Genomic DNA, 26,137 nt, shown 5'->3' with positions numbered 1-26,137 from the left:
AAAAGGGACAGAGCTCACGTACTGCCTCTGGACCTTCAACTCCTTCCGTCTTTCATGCCCAGCTATTTTGAAATACAAAAAGGATTGAGTATGAGGCAGGAAAGACAGGGCTGGGCACAAGGACAGCCTATACACCTCCTTGTTTTGCACTTAATGAGACCATGACACATGGAGAAATGGCATCTAAAACAGAAACTTTGTAGCATCTGAACAAGAAACACTGACCATGAAAACCATGGCGCATGCCCAGTAAAAATGCACAGGTTGCCAATGACCCTGTATGACCTTCCCGTGTGGTTGACTAGTAAGGAAAATTTAAGGAAAAACAGTTCTTAGAGCACGTGTACAGTGGCTCCAGGAGACAAAGGCGTAAGACTGGGAGCTGATGCAACCTGGTGCAATCTAGGCCACACCTCAACCGTCCCCTCAATGAGTATTCCACCCCTAATCAAAAAGACCCCCGCCCATTCAAAGGGCTTAAAAAATAAGATAAAAGGGGGATCAAAAAACCTTGTGGTATGCTCCGCAGTTGTGAGGATGCCTGCACTCTTCTTTGAGTGTGTAACTTTCACTTCAGCCTCAATAAACTGCTTTTTTTTTTTTTTTTTAATTTTTATTTATTTATTTTGGCCGTGACACACAGCTTGCGCCATCTTAGTTCCCTGACCAGGGACTGAATCCGGCCATGGCAGTGAAAGTGCCAAGTCCTAACCACCGGACTGCCAGGAAATTCCCCTGCTTCTTTGTTCTCTTTGCTCCTCAGCCCGTGTTTTTTTTTCTCCTTTGTGTTCTGTGTTCCTTGCCCAAATTCTTTTGGACAAGTTGAACAAGAGTCTGGACTTTTGATAAAGCTTTTCTGCTATCAAGTATATGTGTCTGTGTTGTAAGTTTAATTTGATAACAACACTAATTTTTACTAAGTGGGATCAGTTTTCATATTTAGTTTATCCAGCAACATTTTTAGGTACACAAAAGTTTTCTAACAGGAGATCTTGTTTAAGAGGCTTTAATTTAGGGTAATATTTTTAACATCATCTGTCTGACTTATAGCTCCAAAATTTGCTGACCAGCTGACTGCTTTTTGGGTTGATCTGAGATGGGCACGGTTTAGAAACCTTAGCTCAAGTTCCAGTTCTTTCGCTAACTACTGCTACAATGCTGGACATATCACTTCGTTTTCTTCACCTTTATGATCTCTAAGGTATTACTGTCTAGTTCTAACTCTATGGCTCTGATCTGTCTTACGAACATTTCTCAAGATATTAATTACATAATGTCTAAAAAAGATATGAGATAAAAGTTCAGAAAATAAACCCTATGCTTTTCTTTACTGTTTCTAATTAAGCTCATAATCCTCAGTTAGATTTTAATCTTTCATTCAGCCACTCATTCAACAAATATTTATTGAGTGCCTACAAATGTACCAGGGAGCATTCTAGCAGCTTGAAAGTGGTTGTTTTCTACCTCATTTAAAACCCCACAATATTCCAAAACAATGATTGTGAATATATCTGCGGATATTTATTCATAGATTTGTGTGTGTGTGTGTGTGTGTGTGTGTGTGTGTGTGTGTGTGTGTATCCTCAATTAGTTCCAAAACAGATCTGAGGTCGAAATGTTTAATAAATAATTGTAATTACAGGTTTTAAAGGTTGAGTAAAAACCTTCAGAAACTGAATGATCTCTTTGAGCCCTCTCACAAAGAATCCTTCCAGCCTCCACCTTCCAAAGTAAACCTGCTCTCTTTAGGTAGATTTAAAGAAAGGGGCAACACTTAGGCTGGGGTGAATCACCATATACAATGAAGGAGGCAGGCAAGGGATCCAAATGGGAGAGAGAAGTGTTGAAGTCAGTCCTTATTTATACCAAATCAAGAAAATGATCCTTTCACATCTGCCTGTATGAACAGACTTCCATTCACTTGCAACATAAATTTAATTAAATAACTTGAATTTCCCATCTGGTTCATTAAATAAAACTGGATTTGAATGTCACACACATAGCCATTAAGCACACTGTCATTACTTACAATTTTGGCTCACACACAATGATTACCCCAGTATACTTACTGCCTTAGGACATTTCTGAGATACAGGTGTTATTATCTCATCACTATCTGTAGTTTGTGCTTCACTGACTTCAGAAGCTTGTTCACAGGATTCTTTATCTGCCAGAGAAGAGACTAGAGTTACAGAACTGTTTTGGAGTACCCTGTCTAGCCCAGAAAAGATCCAGTACCTACATCTTCAATCTACTGTTTAGTTACTAGTTCTGAGTACCTAGATTTTGGCTGTAACCACTAGATATAAACCTTCTTTTTTAAAGTTTCACTTATTCAGAAGCTTGCCAAACATACAGGGTTCACTTCTGAAAAAAGAAAGGGAAGGAAGGAAGGGAGGGAGGTAGAAAGAAACTTTTGTCCTTTTAAGGGCTGGAGAAAATTACCAAGCCAAGGAAAAACAGTGCAATCAGGGTATAGCAGATTGTATTTTACAAAGACAGCGTCAAACAATATCTCTCATCCCACATGCTCTCTTTTGTACAATGTGATCTTGATACTCCTAATACTTTTTTTAAGGTAGGTATTTTTATGTTTATATATATATATTTATTTTTAGATTTTTCTTTTGTATTATAGTTGATTTACAATGTTGTGTTAGTTTCAGGTGCACAGCGAAGTGATTTAGTTATACATACACATATATCTATTCTTTTTCAGATCCTTTTCCCATATAGGTTATTATAGAGTATTGAGTAGAGTTCCCTGTGCTCTACAGTAGGCCCTTATTGATTACCTATTTTATATGTAGTAGTGTGTATATGTTAATTCCAAACTCCTAATTTATCCACCCTGTACCTTTCCCCTTTGGTAACCATAAATTTGTTTTCTAAGTCTGTGAGTCTGTTTCTGTTTTGTAAATAAGTTCATTTGTATACTTTTTTAGTATATCGCTTACATAAGCGATATCATATGATATTTGTCTTTCTCTGTCTGCCTTACTTCACTTAATATGATAATCTCTAGGTCCATCCATGTTGTTGCAAATGGCATTATTTCATCCTTTTTATGGCTGAGTAATATTCCATTGTATATATATATACACACAGCATCTTCTTTATCCATTCATCCATCGATGGATATTTACGTTGCTTCCATGTCTTGGCTATTGTGAATAGTGCTGCAATGAACATTGGGGTGCATGTATCTTTCTGAATTATAGTTTTGTCTGGATATGTGCCCAGGAGTAGGACTGCTGGATCATGTGGCAACTCTATTTTTAGTTTTTTGAGGAACCTCCATACTGTTTTCCATAGTGGCTGCACCAATTTACATTCCCATCAACAGTGTAACACGGTTCCCTTTTCTCCACACCCTCTCCAGACACCTAAAGTGCTTCCTCCAGAGGTTGACATTGAAAACCTGTCACCTTAAAGAAACCTATTGCAAGGATCTCTTTTCTGCTTTGATCATTAACCAAAGACTAACATACTTGCTCTTGGCAAAGAAATGTCCTCAGGGATAACAGGATGAAACTTCTGTGTGAGGGCTTTAGTTACCCCCAGTGTAAACTACAGATCCTGGTGCTACAGTGCTGCAGTATAACTAATGATGGCTGCAATTGTCTCTCAAAGCTTCTCTAACAAAAATTAAGCCTAACACACTTGAATCTGGGGCTGAATCACATGGGAATTACTGTACTGAAGTTTCTGTGTGAGGCTTTGAGAAAAACACTGCGGGAGATAGACCAAGATGGCGGAATAGGAAGACCTTGAGCTCATCTTCTCTCACGAGCACACCTAAATCACAACTATTTACAGAACAACTATTGATGAAAAAGACCAGAACCTTCCAGAAAAGAACTTCTATAAAGCCATAAAGAAGGAACCAGAAAGAGATGGGTGGGGGGTGGACTTGTGATATAGTCAAGTCCCATAAGCCCTGGTGGGCAACCCACAAACTGGAGAATAATTACAGTTGCAGAGGTTCTCCCAGAGGAGTGAGAGGTCTGAGACCCACATTGGGCTCCTCAGCCTGGGGGACCAGCACTGGGAAGATGAACCCCCAGAGCATCTGGCTTTGAAGGCCAGCTGGGCTTACTTTCAGGAATCCCAGGGGGCTGGAGAAAATAGAGACTTCACTCTTAAAGAGTGCACACAAAATCTCCTAGGCTGCAGGACCCAGAGAAGAAGCAGTAAATTGATAGGAGCTTGGATTAGTCCCACCTGCTGATCCTGAAGAATCTCTTAGAGAGACAATAGGCAACTGCAGCTCACCCTCTGGACACAGACACTGGCAGCAGCCATTTTTGGGAGCTCCTTCTACCACATGGACACTGCAGCTGGCAAGCACCACCGTGGAATCCTCCTTCTAGCGTAGTAGCCCCAGGACCCACCCCAATGCTGGCCCAACAGCCTGCAGGTGTCAGTGCTAGGATGCCTCAGGCAAAGAGACTAACTGGATGGGGACACAGCCTCACCCATCAGCAGACAGGCTGCCTTAAGACTCCATGAGCCCATAGCCACCTCTGGACATGGCCCTGCCCTCCAGGGAGCCTGCTTTAGCATCTGGACCAGCCTCACCCATGAGTGAGCAGACATCAGACACAAGAAAACCACAATCACACAGCTTGCAGACCCAGCCTACCCACCAGCAGGCCAAACCCTGACCTGGGACTAGCTGGGCCCTGGCCATGCCCACTAGCATGCCAACACAAGCTTTAGGACACCCTGGACACCCCACAAATGTGTCAGAAACTGGCCCACTCCACCAGTGATCTAACACCAGCTCTGGGATACCTGGGCCCTGCAACCAGACTCCAGGACCTGACTCTGCCTGCCAGTAAGCTGGCATTAACCCCAGGACCTGACTTTACCCACCAGTGGGTATGCAAGAGCCCTGGAGTCTTATGGAGCCTGATTCTGTTCACCAATGAGCCGGCACTAGCCCTGAGGACTTCTGGGGTTCCACAGTCAGCTGCCTTGTGACCCAGTCTTGCCAACTGATGGCCAGCAGCCTCCACATAAGGCAGCCTGGTAAGCAACCAGACCAGGAACCAAACAAATTCACCAGATGGCCCACAGAGTCAGCCCGCCACAACAGAAGGACCCATGCTGCTCTCATAGGGGGAACACCTAGATCATATAGCTTGGGTGACAAGAGGGGAATATGCTGCTGGGACGTGTATGACGTGTACTACAAAAGGCTACTTCTCCAAGGTCAGGAAATGTAAACAACCTAGAAGAAATATAAAAATCAAACAGCAACATAGGTAAAATGAGGTGACAGAGGAACATGTTCCAGATAGAGGAACAAGATAAAAACCCAGAAGAAGAAGTAAGTGAAGTGGACATTGGAAATCTACATGAAAAAAAGTTCAGAGTAGTGTTCATAAGATGATCAAAGAACTCAGGAGAAGGATGGATGCACAGAGTGAGAACTTAGAAGTTTTTAACAAAGAGTTAGAAAATATAAAGAACAACCCAACAGAAATGAAGACTACAATAACTAAAATGAAAAATACACTAGAAAGATCAACAGTAGACTAAATGATACCTAGGAATCAATCAGCGAGCTACAGTAGTGGAAGTCACTGATATTGAACAGAAAAAAACATTGAAAAGAAATGAGGACAGTTTAAGAGACCTCTGGGACAACACCAAGCACACTAATATTCACATGACAGGGGTCCAGAAGGAAAAGAGACTGAGAAAGGGGCAAAGAACATATCTGAAAACTTCCCTAGCCTGGAAAAGCAAACAGTCACCCAAGGCCAGAAAACATAGACAGTCCCACAAAGGATGAATCCGAAGAGAAACAAACCAAGATACATAGTAATTTAAATGAGAAAAAATTGGGCTTCCCTGGTGGCACAGTGGTTAAGAATCCACCTGCCAATGCAGGGGACATGGGTTTGAGCCCTGGTCCGGGAAGATCCCACATGCCACGGAGCAACTAAGCCAGTGCGCCACAACTACTGAGCCTGCGCTCTACAGCCCGCGAGCCACAACTACTGAGCCCGCGGGACACAACTACTGAAGCCTGTGAGCCTAGAGCCCATGCTCCGCAACAAGAGAAGCCACCGCAGTGAGAAGGCTGCGCACCGCAACAAAGAGTAGCCCCCGCTCGCAACTAGAAGAAAGCCCATGCATAGCAACGAAGACCCAACTCAGCCAAAAATAAATAAATAAAATAAAAAATAATAATAAATTAAAAAAAAATAAAATGAGAAAAAATTAAGATAAAGTGAGAATATAAAAACAGCAAGAGAAAAGCAACAAATAGCATACAAAGGAACTCCCATAAAGCTATCAGCTGACTTTTCAGCAGAAACTCTGTAGGCCAGAAGGGAGTGTCATGATATATTTAAAGTGACAAAAGGGAAAAAGCTACAACCAAGAATGTTCTACCCAGCAAGGCTCTCATTCAGATTTGATGGAGAGATCAAAAACTTTACAGGGCTTCCCTGGTGGCGCAGTGGTTGAGAGTCCGCCTGCCAATGTAGGGGACACGGGTTCGTGCCCCGGTCCGGGAAGATCCCGCATGCCACAGAGCGGCTGGGCCCATGAGCCATGGCTGCTGGGCCTGTGTGTCTGGAGCCTGTGCTCCGCAACAGGAGGGACCACAACAGTGAGAGGCCCGCATACTGCGAAAAAAAAAAAAGCTTTACAAACAAAAGCTAAAAGACTTCAGCACGACTAAACCAGCTTTACAAGAAATGTTAAACAAAACTTCTCTAAGCAAAAAAGAAAAGCCACAACTACAAACATGAAAATTATGAAATGAAAAAATCTCATCCATCAGTCAAGGCAAACATACAGTAAAGGCAGGAAATCATCCATGCACAAAACCAGTAGGAAGGTTAAAAGACAAAAGTAGTAAAATCATATATATATCCATAATAAGCAGTTAAGGGATACACAAAACGATTAGATGTAAAATATTATATCAAAAACAGTAATTGGGCTTCCCTGGTGGTGCAGTGGTTGAGAGTTCGCCTGCCGATACAGGGGATGCGGGTTCGTGCCCTGGTCCGGGAAGATCCCACATGCCGCGGAGCGGCTGTGCCCGTGAGCCATGGCCGCTGAGCCTGCACGTCTGGAGCCTGTGCTCCGCAACGGGAGAGGCCACAACAGTGAGAGGCCTGCATACCCGAAAAAAAAAAAAAAACAAAACAGTAATCATGGGGCTTCCCTGGTGGCGCAGTGGTTGGGAATCTGCCTGCCAATGCAGGGGACACGGGTTCGAGCCCTGGTCTGGGAAGATCCCACATGCCGCGGAGCAACTAAGCCCATGAGCCACAACTACTGAGCCTGCGTGTCTGGAGCCTGTGCTCTGCAACGGGAGAGGCTGCAACAGTGAGAGGCCCGTGCACCGCGATGAAGAGTGGCCCCCTCTCGCTGCAACTGGAGAAAGCCCTCACACAGAAATGAAGACCCAACACAGCCAAAAATAAATAAATAAATAAATAAATTTATATTTTTAAAAAAAGCTAACTAGGCTGTACATAGGATTTAAAAACAAACAAACAAACAAAAACAGTAATCATAAGAGGAGGAGAAAACAAATGCAGAATTGTTAAAATGCATTTGAAATTAAGAGATCAGCAACTTAAAACAATCATATATATATATATATATATATATATATATATATAGTTATACAAAAACCTTATGGTAACCACAAACCAAAAACCTATAATAAATACAAGCACAAAAAAGAAAAAGGAATCCAAACATAACACTAAATACATTCATTCAATCACAAGAGAACAAAATAAGAAAGCAAAAAAGACCTACAAAAACAACCCCAAAACAAAGAACAAAATAGCAATAAGTACTTACCAATACTTAGTTAAAAAGTAAATGGACTAAATGCTCTAATAAAAAGACACAGAGTGGCTGGGTGGTCCTGTGGTTAAGACTCCATGCTCCCAATGCAGGGGGCGTGGGTTCGATCCCTGGTCAGGAAACTAGATCCCACATGCCACAACTAAGAGCCCACATGGCGCAACTAAAGATCCTACGTGCTGCAATGAAGATCCTGCGTGTTGCAACTAAGACTCAGAGCGGGAATCTGCCTGCCAATGCAGGGGACACGGGTTCGAGCCCTGGTCTGGGAAGATCCCACATGCCGCGGAGCAACTAAGCCCATGAGCCACAACTACTGAGCCTGCGTGTCTGGAGCCTGTGCTCTGCAACGGGAGAGGCTGCAACAGTGAGAGGCCCGTGCACCGCGATGAAGAGTGGCCCCCTCTCGCTGCAACTGGAGAAAGCCCTCACACAGAAATGAAGACCCAACACAGCCAAAAATAAATAAATAAATAAATAAATTTATATTTTTAAAAAAAGCTAACTAGGCTGTACATAGGATTTAAAAACAAACAAACAAACAAAAACAGTAATCATAAGAGGAGGAGAAAACAAATGCAGAATTGTCTCCCAATGCAGGGGGCGTGGGTTCGATCCCTGGTCAGGAAACTAGATCCCACATGCCACAACTAAGAGCCCACATGGCGCAACTAAAGATCCTACGTGCTGCAATGAAGATCCTGCGTGTTGCAACTAAGACTCAGAGCAACCAAATAAATAAAAGAAATACATATTAAAAAAGAAAAGACATAGAATGGCTGAATGGATACAAAAACAAAACACATATATATGTTGCCAACAAGAGACTCACTTCAGATCTAAGGACACACACAGACTGAAAGTGAGGGTATGGAAAAAGGTATAACCTGCAAATGGAAATCAAAAGAAAACTTGAGTAACAATACTTATATCAAACAAAATAGACTTGAAAATAAAGACTGTTACAAGAGACAAAAAAAAGACACTACATAATGATCAAGGGATCAATCCAAGAAGATATAACAATTGTAAATATATATGCACCCAACACAAAAGCACCTAAATATATAAGGGAAATAACAGTCATAAAAGGAGAAATCGACAGTAACACAATTATAGTAGGGGACTTTAAAACCCAATTACATCAATGGACAGATCATCCAGACAGAAAATCAGTAAGTAAACAAAGGTCTTAAATAACACATTAGACAAAATGGACTTAATTTATATAGAGAGCATTCCGTCTGAAAGGAGCAAAATACACATTCTTTTCAAGTGCACGTGGAACATGCTCCAGGACAGATCACATGCTAGGCCACAAAACAAGCCTTGGTAAATTTAAGAAAATTGAAATCATATCAAGCATCTTTTCTGACCACAATGCTACAAGATTAGAAATCAACTACAAGAGAAAAACTGCAAAACAAAACAAAACAAAACACGTGGTGACTAAACAATATGCTACTAAACAACCAATGGATTACTGAAGAAATCAAAGAGGAAATCAAAAGTACCTAGAGACAAATGAAAATGAAAACATGATGATCCAAAACATATGGGATGCAGCAAAAGCAGTTCTAAGAGGGAAGTTTATAGTGATACAACCTTATCTCAGGAAACAAGAAAAATCTCAAATAAACAACATAACCTTGTGTCTAAAGGAACTAGAAAAGAACAAACAAAACCCAAAATAGTAGAAGGAAAGAAATCATACAGATCAGAGCAGAAATAAATGAAAGAGACTAAAAAAAAAAAAAGAAAAGATCAATGAAAGTAACAGCTGGTTCTTTAAAAATATAAACAAAATTGATAAAACTTTAGCCAGACCCTAGAGACACAGATGCAGAGAACAAACGTATGGGGGGAAGCGGGGGTGTGTTGGGGTTGGATGAACTAGGAGATTAGGACTGACATACATACACTAATATGTATAAAATAGATAACTAATAAGAACCTGCTGTATAAAAAATAAATAAATAAAATAAAATTCAAAACAAACAAACAAAAAACTTTAGCCAGACTCCAAAAGAAAAAAAGGGAGATGGCAAAATTAAATAAAATCAGAAATTAAAAAGGAGACGTTACAATGGACACACAGAAATACAAAGCATCATAAGAGACTACTACGAACAACTATATGTGAATAAAATGGACAACCTAGAAGAAATGGACAAATTCTTAGAAAGGTACAATCTCCCAAGACTTAACCAGGAAGAAATAGAAAATAGAAACAGGCAAATTATGAGTAATGAAGTTGAATCAGTAATTGAAAAATTCCTAACAAACAAACACTTAGAGAAGAGTTAACACTAGGTCCCCAAAAGGGACCTACTGTATAGCACAGGGAATGCAGCTCAATATTCTGTAATAACCCAAAAGGGAAAAGAACCTGAAAAAGGAATAGATACATGTATATGCATAACTGAATCACTTTGTTGTACACCTGAAACTAAAACAACATTGTTAATCAACTATGCTCCAATATATTGATAAAATAAAAATTAAAAAATAAAGTTATTACAAAATAATGGCTATATTTCTCTGTGCCATACAATATATCCTTGTTGCTTATTTATTTTATACATAGTAGTGTCTCTTAACTTCAATTTAAAAACTTAGTTTTTAATATCAAAAATTGGAATAAATGTACTTCAACAGAGGATTAGAAAATGTTTAAATTAAACAATATACAAGCAGTAATAATAACTTTATAGATATGGAAAAAAGTCCATAATAAAAGAAAGAAAAAAAAAGAATGGATATATGTGTATGTATAACTGAATCACTTTGCTGTACACCTGAAACTAACACAACATTGTAAATCAACTATATCCCAATATAAAATAAAAGTTAAATTTAAAAAAGAAACAGAAAAAAAAGAATAAAACACATAGGAATAAACCTACCTAAGGAGATAAAAGACCTGTGCTTGGAAAACTATAAGAAACCAATGAAAGAAATTGAAGATGATACAAACAGATGGAAAGATATACCATGTTCTTGGATTGGAAGAATTAATATTGCTAAAATGACCATACTACCTAAGGCAATCTACAGATTCAATGCAATCCCTATCAAAATACCAATGGCATTTTTCACTGAACTAGAAGAAATAATTTTAAAATTTGTATGGAGACACAAAAGACCCCAAATAGCCCCAAAAATCTTGAAAACAAGCAGAGCTGGAGGACTCATGCTCCCTGACTTCAGATTATACTATAAAAGCTACTACAGTCATCAAAGAAATATGGTACTGGCTCAAAAACAGACACATAAAATCAATGGATAGACTAGAGAGTCCAGAAATAAATCCACACACTTACGTTCAATTAATCTATGACAAAGGAGACAAGAATATACAATGGAGAAAAGACAGTTTCTTTGATATGTGGTGCTGAGAAAACTGGACAGCTACAGGTAAACGAGTGAAATTAGAACATTCTCTAACACCATATACAAAAATAAACACAAAATAGATAAAAAACCTAAATGGGGGCTTCCCTGGTGGTGCAGTGGTTAAGAATCCGCCTGCCAATGCAGGGGACATGGGTTGGAGCCCTGGTCCAGGAAGATCCCACATGCCCTGGAGCAACTAAGCCCATGTGCCACAACTACTGACCCCACGTGCCTAGAGCCTGTGCTCCAAAACAAAGAGAAGCCACTGCAATGAGAAGCCTGCACACACAACAAAAAGTAGCCCCCACTTGACACAACTAGAGAAAGCCCATGTGCAGCAATGGAGACCCAACGCAGCCAAAAAAAAAAAAAAAAAAAAAACCTACATGGAAGACCAAAAGCATAAAACTCTCAGAGCAAAACAGGCAGAACACTGTTTAACATAAATCATAGCAATAATTTTTTATATCTGTCTCCTAAAGCAAAGGAAATAAAATAAAAAGTAAACAAATGGGACCTAATTAAACTCAAAAGCTTTTGCACAGCAAGGGAAACCATTGACAAAATGAAAAAACCTGCTGAATAAGACAATATATTTGCAAATGACATGAACAATAAGAGGTTTATATCCACAACATATAAACAGCTAATACAACTCAACGTAAAAAAAAAAATCCAAGTTAAAAATGTACAGGGACCTCCCTGGTGGTGCAGTGGTTAAGAATCCACCTGCCAATGCAGGGGACATGGGTTCAAGCCCTGGTCTGGGAAGATCCCACATGGTCTGGAGCAACTGAGCCCATGCACCACAACTACTGAGCCTGTGCACCACAACTACTGAAGCTTGTGTGCCCTAGAGCCCATGTGCTGCAACTACGGAGCTCCCATACTGCAATTACTGAAGCCCGTGCACTCTAGGGCCTGCGTGTTGCAACTACTGAGCCCCTGTGCTGCAACTACTGAAGAAGGCACACCTAGAGCCCATGCTCCACTACACGGGAAGCCACTGCAGTGAGAAGCCTGTGCACAGCAAGGAAGAGTAGCCCCTGCCTGCTGCAACTAGAGGAAGACTGCGTGCAGCAACAAAGACCCAACACAGCCAAAAAAAAAAAAAAAAAAAAGTGCAGAAGAAGTGAATAGACACTTTTCCAAAGAGGAAATGCAGATGGCCAACACATGAAAAGATTTTCAACATTGTTAACCATCAGGAAAATGCAAATCAAAGCCACAACGAGATATCACCTCACACCAGTTAGAATGGCTATCATCAAAAAGAACACAAATAACAAATGTTTGTGAGGATGTGGAGAAAAGGGAACCCTTGTACACTGTTGGTGGGAATGTAAATTGGTGCAGCCACTATGGAAAACAGTATAGAGGTTTCTTAAAAAACTAAAAATAGAGTTTGCCATATGATCCAGCAATCACACTCCTGGACATATATCCAGAGAAAACTATAATTCAAAAGGATACATGCACCCCAATGTTCACAGCAGCATTATTTACAATTGCCAAGATATGGAAGCAACCTAAGTGTCCATCAACAGATGAGTGGATGAAGAAGATGCTGTATATATATACAGTGGAATACTACTCAGCCATAAAAAAACAATGAGATGTTTCCATTTGCAGCAACAAGGAAGGACCTAGAGAATACTATGCTTAGTAAAATAAGTCAGACAGAGACAAACCCTGTATGATATCACTTATATATGAAATCTAAAAAATACAACAAACTAGTCAATAAACAAAAAAGAAGCAACTCACAGATATAGAGAACAAACTAGTGGGGAGAGGAAAGGGGTTGGTGCTAGTAAGAGGTACAAATTATTATGTATGAAATAAGCTACAAGGATATGTTATACAATACAGGGAATATAGCCAATATTTTATAATAACTATAAATGGAGTATAGCCTTTAAAAATCGTGAATGACTACATTTACTCCTCTAACTTATATAGTACTGTATATCAACTATACTTCAATTTTTAAAAAAACACAATGAGAGAGGAGGATCAACATGGCAATGTAGGAGGACGTGGAGATCACCTTTCCCCACAAATACATCAAAAATATTTAAATGTACATGTCATAATTAAAGAACCAATGTTGATATATTAAAAAGAAAATACACAGGGCTTCCCTGGTGGCTCAGTGGTTGAGAGTCCGCCTGCCAATGCAGGGGACACGGGTTCATGCCCTGGTCCAGGAAGATCCCACATGCCGCAGAGCAACTAAGCCCGTGAGCCACAACTACTGAGCCTGTGCTCTACAGCCTGTGAGCCACAAACTACTGAGCCCACGTGCCACAACTACTGAAGCCCGCGTGCCTAGAGCCTGTGCTCCACAGCAAGAGAAGCCACCACAATGAGAAGCCCGCACACTGCAACAAAGAATAGCCCCCGCTCACCACTAGAGAAAGCCCGTGTGCAGCAATGAAGACTCAACAGAGCCAAAAATAAATTAATTAATTTTAAAAAAAGAAAGAAAGAAAATACATCTAAATATGAAATAGGGCTTCCCTGGTGGCGCAGTGGTTGCGCGTCCGCCTGCCGATGCAGGGGAACCGGGTTCACGCCCCGGTCTGGGAGGATCCCACATGCCGCGGAGTGGCTGGGCCCGTGAGCCATGGCCACTGGGCCTGCGCGTCTGGCGCAGTGGTTGCGCGTCCGCCTGCCGATGCAGGGGAACCGGGTTCACGCCCCGGTCTGGGAGGATCCCACATGCCGCGGAGTGGCTGGGCCCGTGAGCCATGACCACTGAGCCTGCGCGTCCGGAGCCTGTGCCCCGCAATGGGAGAGGCCGCGATAGAGGGAGGCCCACATACCACAAAAAAAAAAAAATAATAAATAAACAAATATGAAATAATTTTCACAGAAAACCAACTGGAAACTGCCAGAAGATCTCTTATAGAACCAAGCTGCAAGAAAGATCTCCATGTAACCAGGTAAGATAGGGGAAAAAAAAAAAGAAAGAAAGGCGTCAGGATGGGACTGGTGCCCCTGGGAGTGATCTGTGACGGAGGGAATGTCCACATGGGCTGGCCCTGGCCTGGGGAGCCTTCTTGCCTGCTGAGAGGTCCACTGGGACAGACAGAGGGCTGGAGGGGCTTAGACTCTGTTTGCAAGGACTCTGCTTATGCTGGCTTGCTAGCAATCAGGATGGAGAAAGACCAGGGCTGATGGCTGCTGCCTTGTCACACTTCCCTGACCAAATCGTGTGCTGGGAGGGCTGCTAGTACATCCAGCAGCTGGGTGCTGAATCTCAGATGGATGGACCCTGGGAGAGGACTTGGTCTAGCTGTGCGGAGACAGCCCAGAGGGCCTTGGGTGTGGTCCAGGCAGAACCCTGGAGGTGATTATCAGCACACTGATGGTGGGGGTGGGTCTGGACATAGTGGACTTTGTTGGCATGCACACTGGGTGGTGCCACAGAAACGAATGTCTCGGGTGGAGAGCCCCTGCGGAGGAATAGGCAGCAGTTGTTTCTTGGCAGTAGTGCTCCAGCTCCATTTACCCCACACAGAAGCTTAGAGCCGGCTCTGGGGCAGAGAGGCCCTGGGAGAGGCCTGCTACAGAGGCAGCCCAGGTTGCAGGTGGCAGCACAACCACCTCGATTCCTGCAGCCACAGTGCCTTGGCCCCCAGCACCAGCCCACTCCACACCATAGCCTAGCACTAAGTCTGGTACAAATGCAACAGAGAAAGGGTTGTGACCTTGGGTTGATTCTGGTCAGAATCATGGATGCCTGCACCAGTGGGACATAGGTTTGCTGTGACCGCATGGGCTTTACATGCTTCGGTGGTCACCTCCTTTGAGGCAGGGCACACACTCAAGGGCAACGGACCTTATTGAATACGACCCTCAGGGCTTCTACTCCAACAACTGAGGAGTGGACCCTACCCCTGCCAGGGCTGTTACAACCATGGAAAAAAGAGGAGGCCCCACCCAAAATCCAGGGGAGGCTCTGGACACCACAACACAAATCCCACCCCCTATTAAAAGGATAACGGCCAACACACTCTGAGGAAAGATGTGGCTAGCATCCATGCAAAAACCAGCCCTCACAACAAAAATATTGGACTCACACAGTCTACACACAGATGCTCCCACATATAAAGATTCCTTCAAGACCACAGTAGATAACTGTTTCTCCTAAATTCATAGAGACAGAGAAAGTTAAGTAAAATGAAAAAGAAGAGAAACTACTCCCAATGAAAAGAACAAGAAAAATCCCATGAAAGAACAAATAATGAAACAGACCTCACCAGTCTACTAGACCCTGAGTTCAAAAAGGAGGTAATAAGTGTGCTAAAGGAATTAAGAAAGATTATTAATAGAAATGCAGATCACTATAACAAGGAACTAGAAACTATAAAGAGGAACCAATCAAAATAAGACAACTCAATTGCCAACATAAAAAACAATATAAAAGCAATGAATAGCAGACTAAATAATGCAGAAGAAGGAATAAGCGATCTAGAAGACAGAATAATGGGAATCACCCAATCAGAACAGCAGATAGAAAGACAAATAAAAACCAAATGAAAGCAACATATGAGATATATGGGATCATTCAAAGCATACCAAACTACACATAATAGGGGTTCCAGAAGGGGAAGAGAGAGAGAAGGGGATCAAAAATGTACTTGAAGAAATTCTGGCTGAAAACTTCCCAAACCTAAAGAAGGAAACAGATATCCAGGTATGGGAAGCACAGAGGTTCCCAAACAAGATGAACCCAAAAAGATCCAGACCAAGACATATATAATTAAAATGGAAAAAATTAAAAACAAAGAGAGGATTCTAAAGCCAGCAAGAGAAAAACAAAGAGTCAGTTACAGGGGAATCCCCATTAAGGATATCAGCTGATTTCTCTGCAGAAACTGTGGGCCAGAAGGAAGTGGTATGATATATTCATAATTCTGAAAGGGAAAAACTTGCAACCTAGATACTCTACCCTGCAAGATTATCATTTAGAACAGAAGGAGGAAGAAAGAATTTCTCAGACAAGAAAAAACTAAAGAATACAGCAATACTAGACCTACCCTAAAGAAATATTTAAGGGTCTTCTCTAAATAGAAAAGAAGCAAGAATCTATACGAAAGGGAAAATCACAACAGAAAAGGCAAATATATAAAAGGATTGAAGATCACTTAAATAAACCAGTACATAGACTAAAAACAATCAAAAATTTTTTGTAAAAGTGATTGTAACTCTAAATAACAGTAAAAGGATAAACATGAAGATGTAAAATAGGACATCAGAATCACAAAATGTGGGGGAGGGGAGTATAAAAATGTAGCTCTTTCAGAATGTATTTGAACTTCTTTGACTATCAGTTTAAAACAAATAGATGTAGTTATAGGTCAACATACTGGAAAACCAGGGTGACCACAAATCTAAAACATACAATAGATTCACACAAAAATGAAAAGAACTCAAGCATAATACAAAAGAAAACCATCAAACTACAAAATGAAAAACAAAAATAAGAAGAAATCAATAAAGAAGAACTGCAAAATCAACTGGAAAGCAAGGTTTTAAATGGCAATAAATACATATCTATCAGTAATTACTTTAAATATCAATGGACTAAATGCTCCAATCAAAAGACATACAGTGGCAGACTGGATAAGAAAAACAAGAACCTACAATATGCTGTCTACAAGAGATTTACTTCAGGGTGAAACACACATAGGCTGAAAGTGAGCAGATGATAAAAGGTATTTCATGCAAATAAAAATAACAAGACAGGGGTTAGCAATACTTACTTCAGACAAAAGAGACTTTGAAAAAAGGTCCATAAAGAAAAACATAGAGGGACATTATAATAATAATAAAGGGATAAATACAAGAAGAGAATATGACACTCATTATCATATATGCACCCAATATAGGAGCACCTAAATATATAAAACAGATACTAACAGAGATAAAGGAAGAAATGAGTACAATAATAGTAGGAGAGTTAACACCTCACTGACATCAATGGACAGATCATCCAGACAGAAAATCAATAAAGCAACAGAAGTTCTACATGACACAACAGACCAGTTAATTTAACTGATATCTACAGGACACTACATCTAAAAGAAAAAAACCCAGAATACATATTCTATTCAAGTGTGCATTGAACATTCTCTAGGATAGACCACATACTAGGTCACAAAACAAGCCTCAACAAATTTAAGAAGGTAGAAATTATTTCAAGTATCTTTTCTGACCGCAAGGGTATGAAACTAGAAATCAACCACAGAAAGAAAAACAGGAAAAGAGTAAATACACGGAGACTAAACAACATGCTACTAAAAAACCAGTGGGTGAACAATGAAATCAAAGAGGAAAACAGAAGACATCAAGACTATGACAATGAAACCACAACCTTACAAAATCTACAGGAGGCAGCAAAAGCAGTTCTAAGAGGGAAGTTCAAAGTGATACAGACCTTCCTCAAGGACAAGAAACATTTCAAATAAACAACCTAACCTACCACCTAAAATAATTAGAATAAGAAGAAAAAACAAAAGCCAAAGTCAGTAAAGGGACGGAAATAATAAAGATCAGAGAGAAAACAAGTAAAATAGAAATTTAAAAACCGATAGAAAAAAATCAAGAACTGGTTTTTTTAAAGATAGATAAAATCAAGAAACCTCTAGCCAGCCTCACCAAGAAGAAAAAAGAGAGGACCCAAATAAACAAAGTGAGAAATGAATAAGGAGAAATAACAACTGATACTGAAGAAATACAAAAAATCATTAAGAGATGACTATGAACAGTTATATGCCAACAAGTTGGACACCTAGAGGAAATGGACAAGTTTCTAGAAACATACAGCCTGACAAAACTGAGTCAAGAACAAACAGATAACTTGAACAGACTGAACAGTAGAAGTGAAATAGAATCTGTAATAATAATTTTTAAAACTCCCTGCAAACCAAAGTCCAGGACTGGATGGTGTCACTGGGGAATTCTACCAACATAAAAAAAACTTACACCTATCCTTCTCAAACTATCCAAATAATTGAAGAGGAGGGAACACTCCCAACTTCTTTCTAAGAAGCCACTATCACCCTGACACCAAAACCAGACAAAGACGCTACAAAAAAGGAAAATTACAGGCCAATATCTTTGATGAATATAGATGCAAAAATCCTCAACAAAATACTAGCAAACAGAATCCAACAACACATTAAAAGGATCATACATCATGATCAAGTTGGATTCATTCCAGGGCCACAAGGACAGTTCAAAATACACAAATCAATCAATGTGATACACCACATTAACAAAAATAAAGACAAAAACCACATGATTATCTTGATAGGTGAAGAAAAAGCATTTGATAAAATTCAATATTCTTTCATGATAAAAACTCTCACCAAAGTGGATATGGAGGGACCATATTTCAACATAATAAAAGCCATTTATGACAAACCCATAGCCAACATAATATTCAACAGTGAAAAGCTGAAAGTCTTCCTGCTAAGTTCAGGAACAAGACAAGGATGCCCACTCTCACGACTTCTATTCAACACAGTAATAGAAGTCCTAGCCACAGCAATCAGACAAGAAAAAGAAATAAAAGGTCTCCAATTACCTGGAGTCTGTCATACAGAGTGAAGTAAGTCAGAAGGAGAAAAACAAATACCGTATGCTAACACATATATATGGAATCTAAGAAAAAAAAATGTCATGAAGAGATTAGTGGTAGGACGGGAATAAAACACAGACCTACTAGAGCATGGACTTGAGGATATGGGGAGGGGGAAGGGTAAGCTGTGACAAAGTGAGAGAGTGGCAGGGACATATACACACTACCAAATGTAAATTAGATAGCTAGTGGGAAGCTGCCGCATAGCACAGGGAGATCACCTCTGTGCTTTGTGACCACCTGGGGGGGGATAGGGAGGGTGGGAGGGAGGGTGACGCAAGAGGGAAGAGATATGGGAACATATGTATATATATATAACTGATTCACTTTGTTGTAAAGGAGGAACTAACACACTATTGTAAAAGTTATATTCCAATAAAGATGTTAAAAAAATAAAATAAAATAAAATCATGTTAAAAAAATAAAATACCTAGGAATAAAGTTAACCAAGGAGGTTAAATATCTATATGCGGAAAACTATGAAACACTGATAAAGGAAACTGAAGATGATTCAAGAAATGGAGAGATAGTCCATGATCTTGGATTGGAAGAATTAATATTGTTGAAATGGCCATACTACCCAAAGCAATCTACAGATTTAATGTAATCCCTACCAATATACCCATGACATTTTTGACAGAACTAGAACAAATAATCGTAAAATTTATATAGAACCACAAAAGACCGAGAATTGCCAAAGCAATCCTCTGGAAAAAGAACAAAGCTGGAGGCAGAACCCTTCCACACTTCAGACAATACTACAAAACTACAGTAAATCAAAACAGTGTGGTACTGGCACAGAAACAGACATATAGACCAAAGGAACAGAACAGAGAGCTCAAAAATAAACCCATACAACTACATTCAATTATTCTATGACAAAGGAGGCAAGAATATACAATGGAGAAAAGATAGTCTCTTCAACAAGTGGTGTTGGGAAAGCTGGACAGATACGCATATATCAATGAAATTAGAACACTCCCTCATATCATACACAAAAATAAACTCAAAATGGTTTAAAGACCTACATTTAAGACATGATACTATAAAACTCCTAGAAGAGAACTTAGGTAAAACATCCTCTGACATAAATCAAAGCAATACTTTTTATAGATCAGTCTCCCAAGGCAAAAGAAATATAAGCAAAAAGATACAAATGAGATCTAATCAAACTTAAAAGATTTTGCATAGCAAAGGAAATCATCAGCAAAATGAAAAGACAACCTACTGAATGGGAGAAAATATTTACAAAATGATGTGATGGATAAGGGATTAATATCCAAAATACAAAAACAGCTCATAGAACTCAATATCAAAAAACCAAACAACACAACAAAAAAATGGGCAGAAGGGACTTCCCTGGTGGTCCAGTGGGTGAGACTCTGTGCTCCCAATGCAAGTGGAACCCAGTCAATCCCTGGTTCCCCGACCAGGGATCGACCGAGTTTGATCCCTGGTCGGCGAACTAGATCCCGCGGGTATCCCTCAACTAAGAGTCCGCGTGTCACAACTAAGAAGTCTGCATGCCACAACTAGAGATCCTGCGTGCCGCAACTAAGACCCAGCGCAGCCAAAATAAATAAATAAATAAACTTTTTTTTTTAACGGGCAAAAGACCTAAACAGACATTTCTCCAAAGAAGACATATAGATGGCCAACAGGCACATGAAAAGATGCTCAACATCACTAATTATTAGAGAAATGCAAATCAAAACCACACTGAGGTATCACCTCACAGTGGTCAGAATGGCTATCATTAAAAATTCTACCAATAATAAATGCTGGAAAGGGTGTGGTGAAAACGGAACCCTCCTACACTACTGGTGGGAATGTAAATTGGTAAAACCACTGTGGAGAACAGTATGAAGTTCCTTAAGAAACTAAAAATAGAGCTACTATATGATGCAGCAATCTCACTCCTGGGCATATATCCTGAAAAGATGAAAACTCTAATTTTAAAAGACATGCACCCCAATGTTCATAGCAGCACTCTTTCCAATAGGCAAGACATGGAAACAACCCAAATACCCATCAACTGATGAATGGATAAAGAAAATGTGTCATTTATACACACACAAACACACACACACACACACACAATGGAATATTGCTCAGCCACAGAAAGAAATGAAATATTGCCATTTGCAGCAACATGGATGGACCTAGAGAATATCATATTAAGTGAAATAAGTCTGACAGAGAAAGACAAATAATATATATCACTTATACATGGAATCTAAAAAATAATACAAATGAATCTATATACAAAAGAGAAACAGACTCACAGACATAGAAAACAAAGTTATGTTTACCAAAGATAAAAGGCAATAGGGGAGGGAGATTAGGAGTATGGGATTAAAAGATACAAACTATATACTATACGTCAAATAGATAAGCAACAAGGATTTACTATATAGCACAGGGAACTATATTCAATATCTTGTAATAACCTATAACGGAAAATAATCTGAAAAAGTATATATATAAGTGACTCACTTTGCTATACACCTGAAACTATCACAGTATTGTAAACCAACTATACTTCAATTTTAAAAAACATGAGATATCACCTCACACCTGTCAGAAGGGTTATCATCAAAAAGAACACAAATCATAAATGTTGGCGAGGATGTGGAGAAATGGGAACCCTCGCACATTGTCAGTGGGAATGTAAATTGGTGCAGCCAATGTGGAAAACAGTATGGAGGTTTCTTAAAAAACTAAAAATAGGACTACCATATGACTCAACGATTCCACTCCTGCATATATATACAAAAAAACCCCACCATAAAACACTAATTCTAAAGATACATGCACCCCAATATTCATAGCAGCATTATTTACAATTGCCAAGATATGGAAGAAACCAAAGTGTCCATCAACAGATGAATGGATAAAGAAGATATATATATAATGGAATATGACTCAGCCATAAAAAAGAATGAAATTTTGCCATTTGTAGCAACATGGGTGGACTTGGAGGGTATTATGCTAAGTTAAATAAGTTAGAAAAAGACATACTATATGATATCACATATGTGGAATCTAAAAAATAAAACAAACTAGTGAATATAACAGAAAAGAAACAGACTTGCAGATATATAGAACAAGCTAGTGGTTACCAATGGGGAGTGGGAAGTGGGGAGGGGCAAGGTAGAGGTAGAGGATTCAGAGCTACCAACTACTATGTATAAAATAAATAAGCTACAAGAATATATTTGACATCACAGGGAACATAGTCATATCTTATAATAACTAAATTGAGTATAACCTTTTACTATTGTGAGTCACTATGCTGTAAACCTATAAAAATTGCCCCGATCTGGACACTCAGATTAAAGATAGATGAATCTGATGTTCAAATCCAGAATCTGCTGAAACAAAACGAAGAAAGCAACCCACAACTGACTATTGAGAGTGACAGTTGAGATCCCAGAAAAAACAGACCTTATTTCATGACTTCATTTTTTGAATGAAGATATGAATTATATATATATACCACTTTAAATATTGCCTCTGTCCCCTTTTTTGTCTTCTCTTACATTTTATTGAATATAGGACCACCTCATTTTATCCTTTATGTCTCTTTTCTCTTTTCTGTAGGGTCATTCATTCTACAAAAAAGTAATAGGTCTTCAAGGTTTTGGTGAACTTCATATGAGCTCTCTCAGTGATGTTAGTTACTGGGTCAGATGTTAGCCTTGGTTGTGCTTCTGTCTTACATAAAACATGTACATGTACAAGTCACTTAACCTTGTTATGGATGGAATGTCTGTATCTTAAGTATTTGAAAAGAAATAAAGGTAAAAGCTTTCATTAAAAAAAGAAAAAAACAACCAGAAATTCATTCTCTCACAGGTCTGGAGGCTAGACATCCACAACCAAATCCGTGCTCACGCCAAAGGCTCCAGAAGACAATCTGTCTTTTCCCTTTTTCCTTGTCTTTTCCAGCTTCTGGGAGCTTCAGGCATTCCTCGGCTTGTGGCCACATCACTCCAATCTCTGACTATATGGTCATGTTGCTTCCTCCTCATCTGCCTGTGTCTCTAATAAGAACACTTTCATTGGATTTAGAGTCTACTCAGATAATCCAAGATAATCTCATCTCAAGATCTTTAATTACACCTGCAAAGACTTTTTTCAAATAAGTAACATTTACAGGTTCTGAGGTTTAGGATATGAACATATCTTTTTGGAGGTCACCAATGAACCCATTAGATTATTTATTTAAATTATGAATATATTTTAAACCCACAAGCTAATATTTTTGCTTTACACAGTCATTTAAAATTAACCTATAATCTTTGCTTTTCATTCCTTGTTGCATCTTTGTGTTTCCTTCTGGGATAATTTTCCTTCAGCCTAAAGAAAAAACTGTAAGTTTCCTTTAAAATGTAGCTTTGGAGCAAACTCTCCATTTTGATTTGTCTTTAAATGTCTATTGTGTTTTAATTCTGAAGGATCTTTCTGTTGTGTAGAGAATTCTTGATTGGTACTTAGTTATTTTCTTTTAGCACACTGAAATTATCTTGCCACTGGTTTCTGACTACAGTTGTCACTCTTGGTATGTCATTGTCCATCTTACTGATGCACCCATGACTGTCTTTCTTTTAAATGGATATTTTTGGTATTTTCACTTTGATTTTATTTTCTGAAATTTTACTCTGATATATCTAGATTTTGATTCATTTTTACTTATCCTGCTTGAGTTTCATTTCATTGAATATTAATACCTTTTATTTAGTTCTGGAAAACTCTAAGTCATTATCACTTCCAATATTGCCTGTGTCCCCCTTCTTTATCTACTTCTAGATTTAATTAAGTGTAGCTTAGACCTCCTCATTTTCTCTCTTTTCTCCTCTTTAGCATTTTCCATCTTGCCGCCTCTCTGTGCTTTATTCTGGATATTTTCCATTTTTCTCATTTTAGTTGTGTCTAATCTGCTTTTAACCCATCTACTTCCCTCATAAATTTCTGTATTTAGCAGTTCTATCATTTCTATTGATTCATTTTCAAATTTGCAATGTATTTTGCAAACATTTTGTAATTGTTTCAGGCAAAAAAAATCCACACATAAACACAAATGGATGCCAAAATTATTAGGTGAAATCTGAGGAAGAATAAGATATTTATATGGACTCAAAATATTTTCTCGTAGATTACTTAATAATTACAAAGGGAAAAATGATAACTTTTTGATGGAAAATGTGGCAGATGCTTTCTTAGCCAAGTGATCAAAGTTCACATCACCAATAATGGCACAAACTGACATCATGTACCTCCTAATGTGATGCAGTGAAAAAGGATACAATATCACTTCTGTGGTATTCCTGTAAAAAAATTCATAACCTGAATCTAACAACAAACAAACATCAAACAAATCCAAATTGAGGCACTCTCTACAGAACAGCTCATCTATACTCTTCAAAAATGTCAATATCATGAAAAACAAAGAAAAGATAAGGAACTATTCCAGATTAAAGGAAACTAAGGGGACATGACTGAATGCAATGTATGATCCCAGATTAGATAAGGGTGGTGAGGCAAACCTCCTATAATGAACATTACTGAGACATTGACAAAATCTGAAAAATGGACTGGACATTGGGTAATAATCTATCCATGTTACGTTTGCAAACTTGATAGTTGTACTGTCGTTATATAATATCGTTTTCCTAACTGAAATATACAGCAGTAAGGGGGAATGATATTTGCAAATTATTCTCAACTGCTTCAGGAAAAAAATGATAAAGCAAAACGTGGAAAAGTATTAAAAGTTGATGAATCTGAATGAAGGTGCTATGAAATTTTTTGTCTTATTCATGTAGCTCTTATATAATTTTGAAATTATTTTAAAACAAAATGTTTTTAAAAACTTATAGTATCAATTTTCAAAGCCCCAGTTCCTTGCTAAAATTTTAAACTTCAGCTTTTATCTTCATGAAGGTAGTAAACACAGTTGTTAATGCAGGTTGTGGCTGACAACTCCAATGTCTGGAGTCCTAGTGGGCTTCAGGTCAGCTCTTGTCTCTCTAGCCTGAAGGTGCTCAAAGCACGGTTCTGCCTCTCAGAGGATAAGAGGCTCAGAACAGTGCTGCCATCAGGGTGCCAGACCAGAGTGGGAAATTCTGCTCTGGGCAGACACCTGCCTATGCTGGGCAGAAACGAGATTCAGACTGTATTCCCATTTCTCCACCCCAAAAGACCACCGAAAGCATGGTTCTGTCTCTCCACTGCTTCCTCCAGACCAGCAATGTCCCCAGGCTGAAGTAATTCCAGCTGACCTCTCTGAGCTCCAATCATCTCTCCGATCTCGGCTCGGTGATTCCTCCCTAATTATTGGCACTTTAACGCTTTTAAGAAATATATTAACTTTAGCTTTTCAGTTGTCATCAATGGGAAAGTTGGTCTGAATTACCTAGTTTGCCATTATTATAACCTGAAATCATAACCTTCCTTTCATTGTAACCCAAAAGCTTTGCCTTATTTTAAAAGAAATTTGGATTCATATCACAAATGAGCCAATCAGCCTCTTCCTCTTATTTCTTTGTAACCGTAAGTCACGAGGCCCTGAAGTGAATTAACATTTTATGCTTGCTAGCTAAAGTGGCTAGCTAGCTAGCTTTAAATACATAGCTACTTTCTTTCAGAATTACAGCTTGGTTGGCCTAACCAGCACACTTGTAACATCAAACTGAGCCTAGGATCTCCAGTACTAATTTTTCATGAAAAGTTTAGCAATGAAAGATGAAAGAAGAAAGTAAATAACCAGCTTGATAAAATAATCCCATGATTACATAGGAAAATCAGGTTTTAAAAAGACAATACCATTCACAGGATGTAGGGCTTCCTTTAGTATCCGTGCTAAATGGGATGATGTCATTTCCTCTTCCTTTTGCTGATTTTTTAAACCATCGTCTGTGGAGATCTTAAGCCCTGAGAATTTCCATTCAGTGTAGTTCACCTGCTTCAGATTCAAATAACTATATATAAGTATATTGTGTAATTATAATAATTTAATATAATTAATATTGCATAATATATCATTGATGTAATTGATACAATATAAATAATAATGAATTATATATAATTATAGTCATATAATATATATTTATAATCTCATATATATGTGTGTATATGTATTTTAGGCTACATAGCAACTTTAATCCAGTTTCCTATGAAGAAAAGGCAGTATCAAGTACATAGTAGGTGTTCAATAAATACCTGTTCTTTATTTTG

General features: G+C 38.9%; 1 protein-coding gene across 1 annotated transcript in view; it reads right to left on the bottom strand.

Annotated features, from left to right (window-relative positions):
* Nucleotides 1-26,137, bottom strand: part of RPGRIP1 (RPGR interacting protein 1) — a 113,815-nt gene that overhangs the window by 33,627 nt on the left and 54,051 nt on the right. Inside the window, 2 exon segments of the mRNA XM_055088355.1 lie at nt 2,070-2,167; nt 25,727-25,865. Coding sequence (XP_054944330.1) covers nt 2,070-2,167; nt 25,727-25,865 — 237 coding nt within the window.

This window comes from Physeter macrocephalus, chromosome 11 (genome assembly GCF_002837175.3).
Source record: "Physeter macrocephalus isolate SW-GA chromosome 11, ASM283717v5, whole genome shotgun sequence".
In the NCBI taxonomy this organism is placed as follows: Eukaryota; Metazoa; Chordata; class Mammalia; order Artiodactyla; family Physeteridae; genus Physeter; species Physeter macrocephalus.
This window is presented reverse-complemented; position numbering and strand designations above follow the sequence as displayed.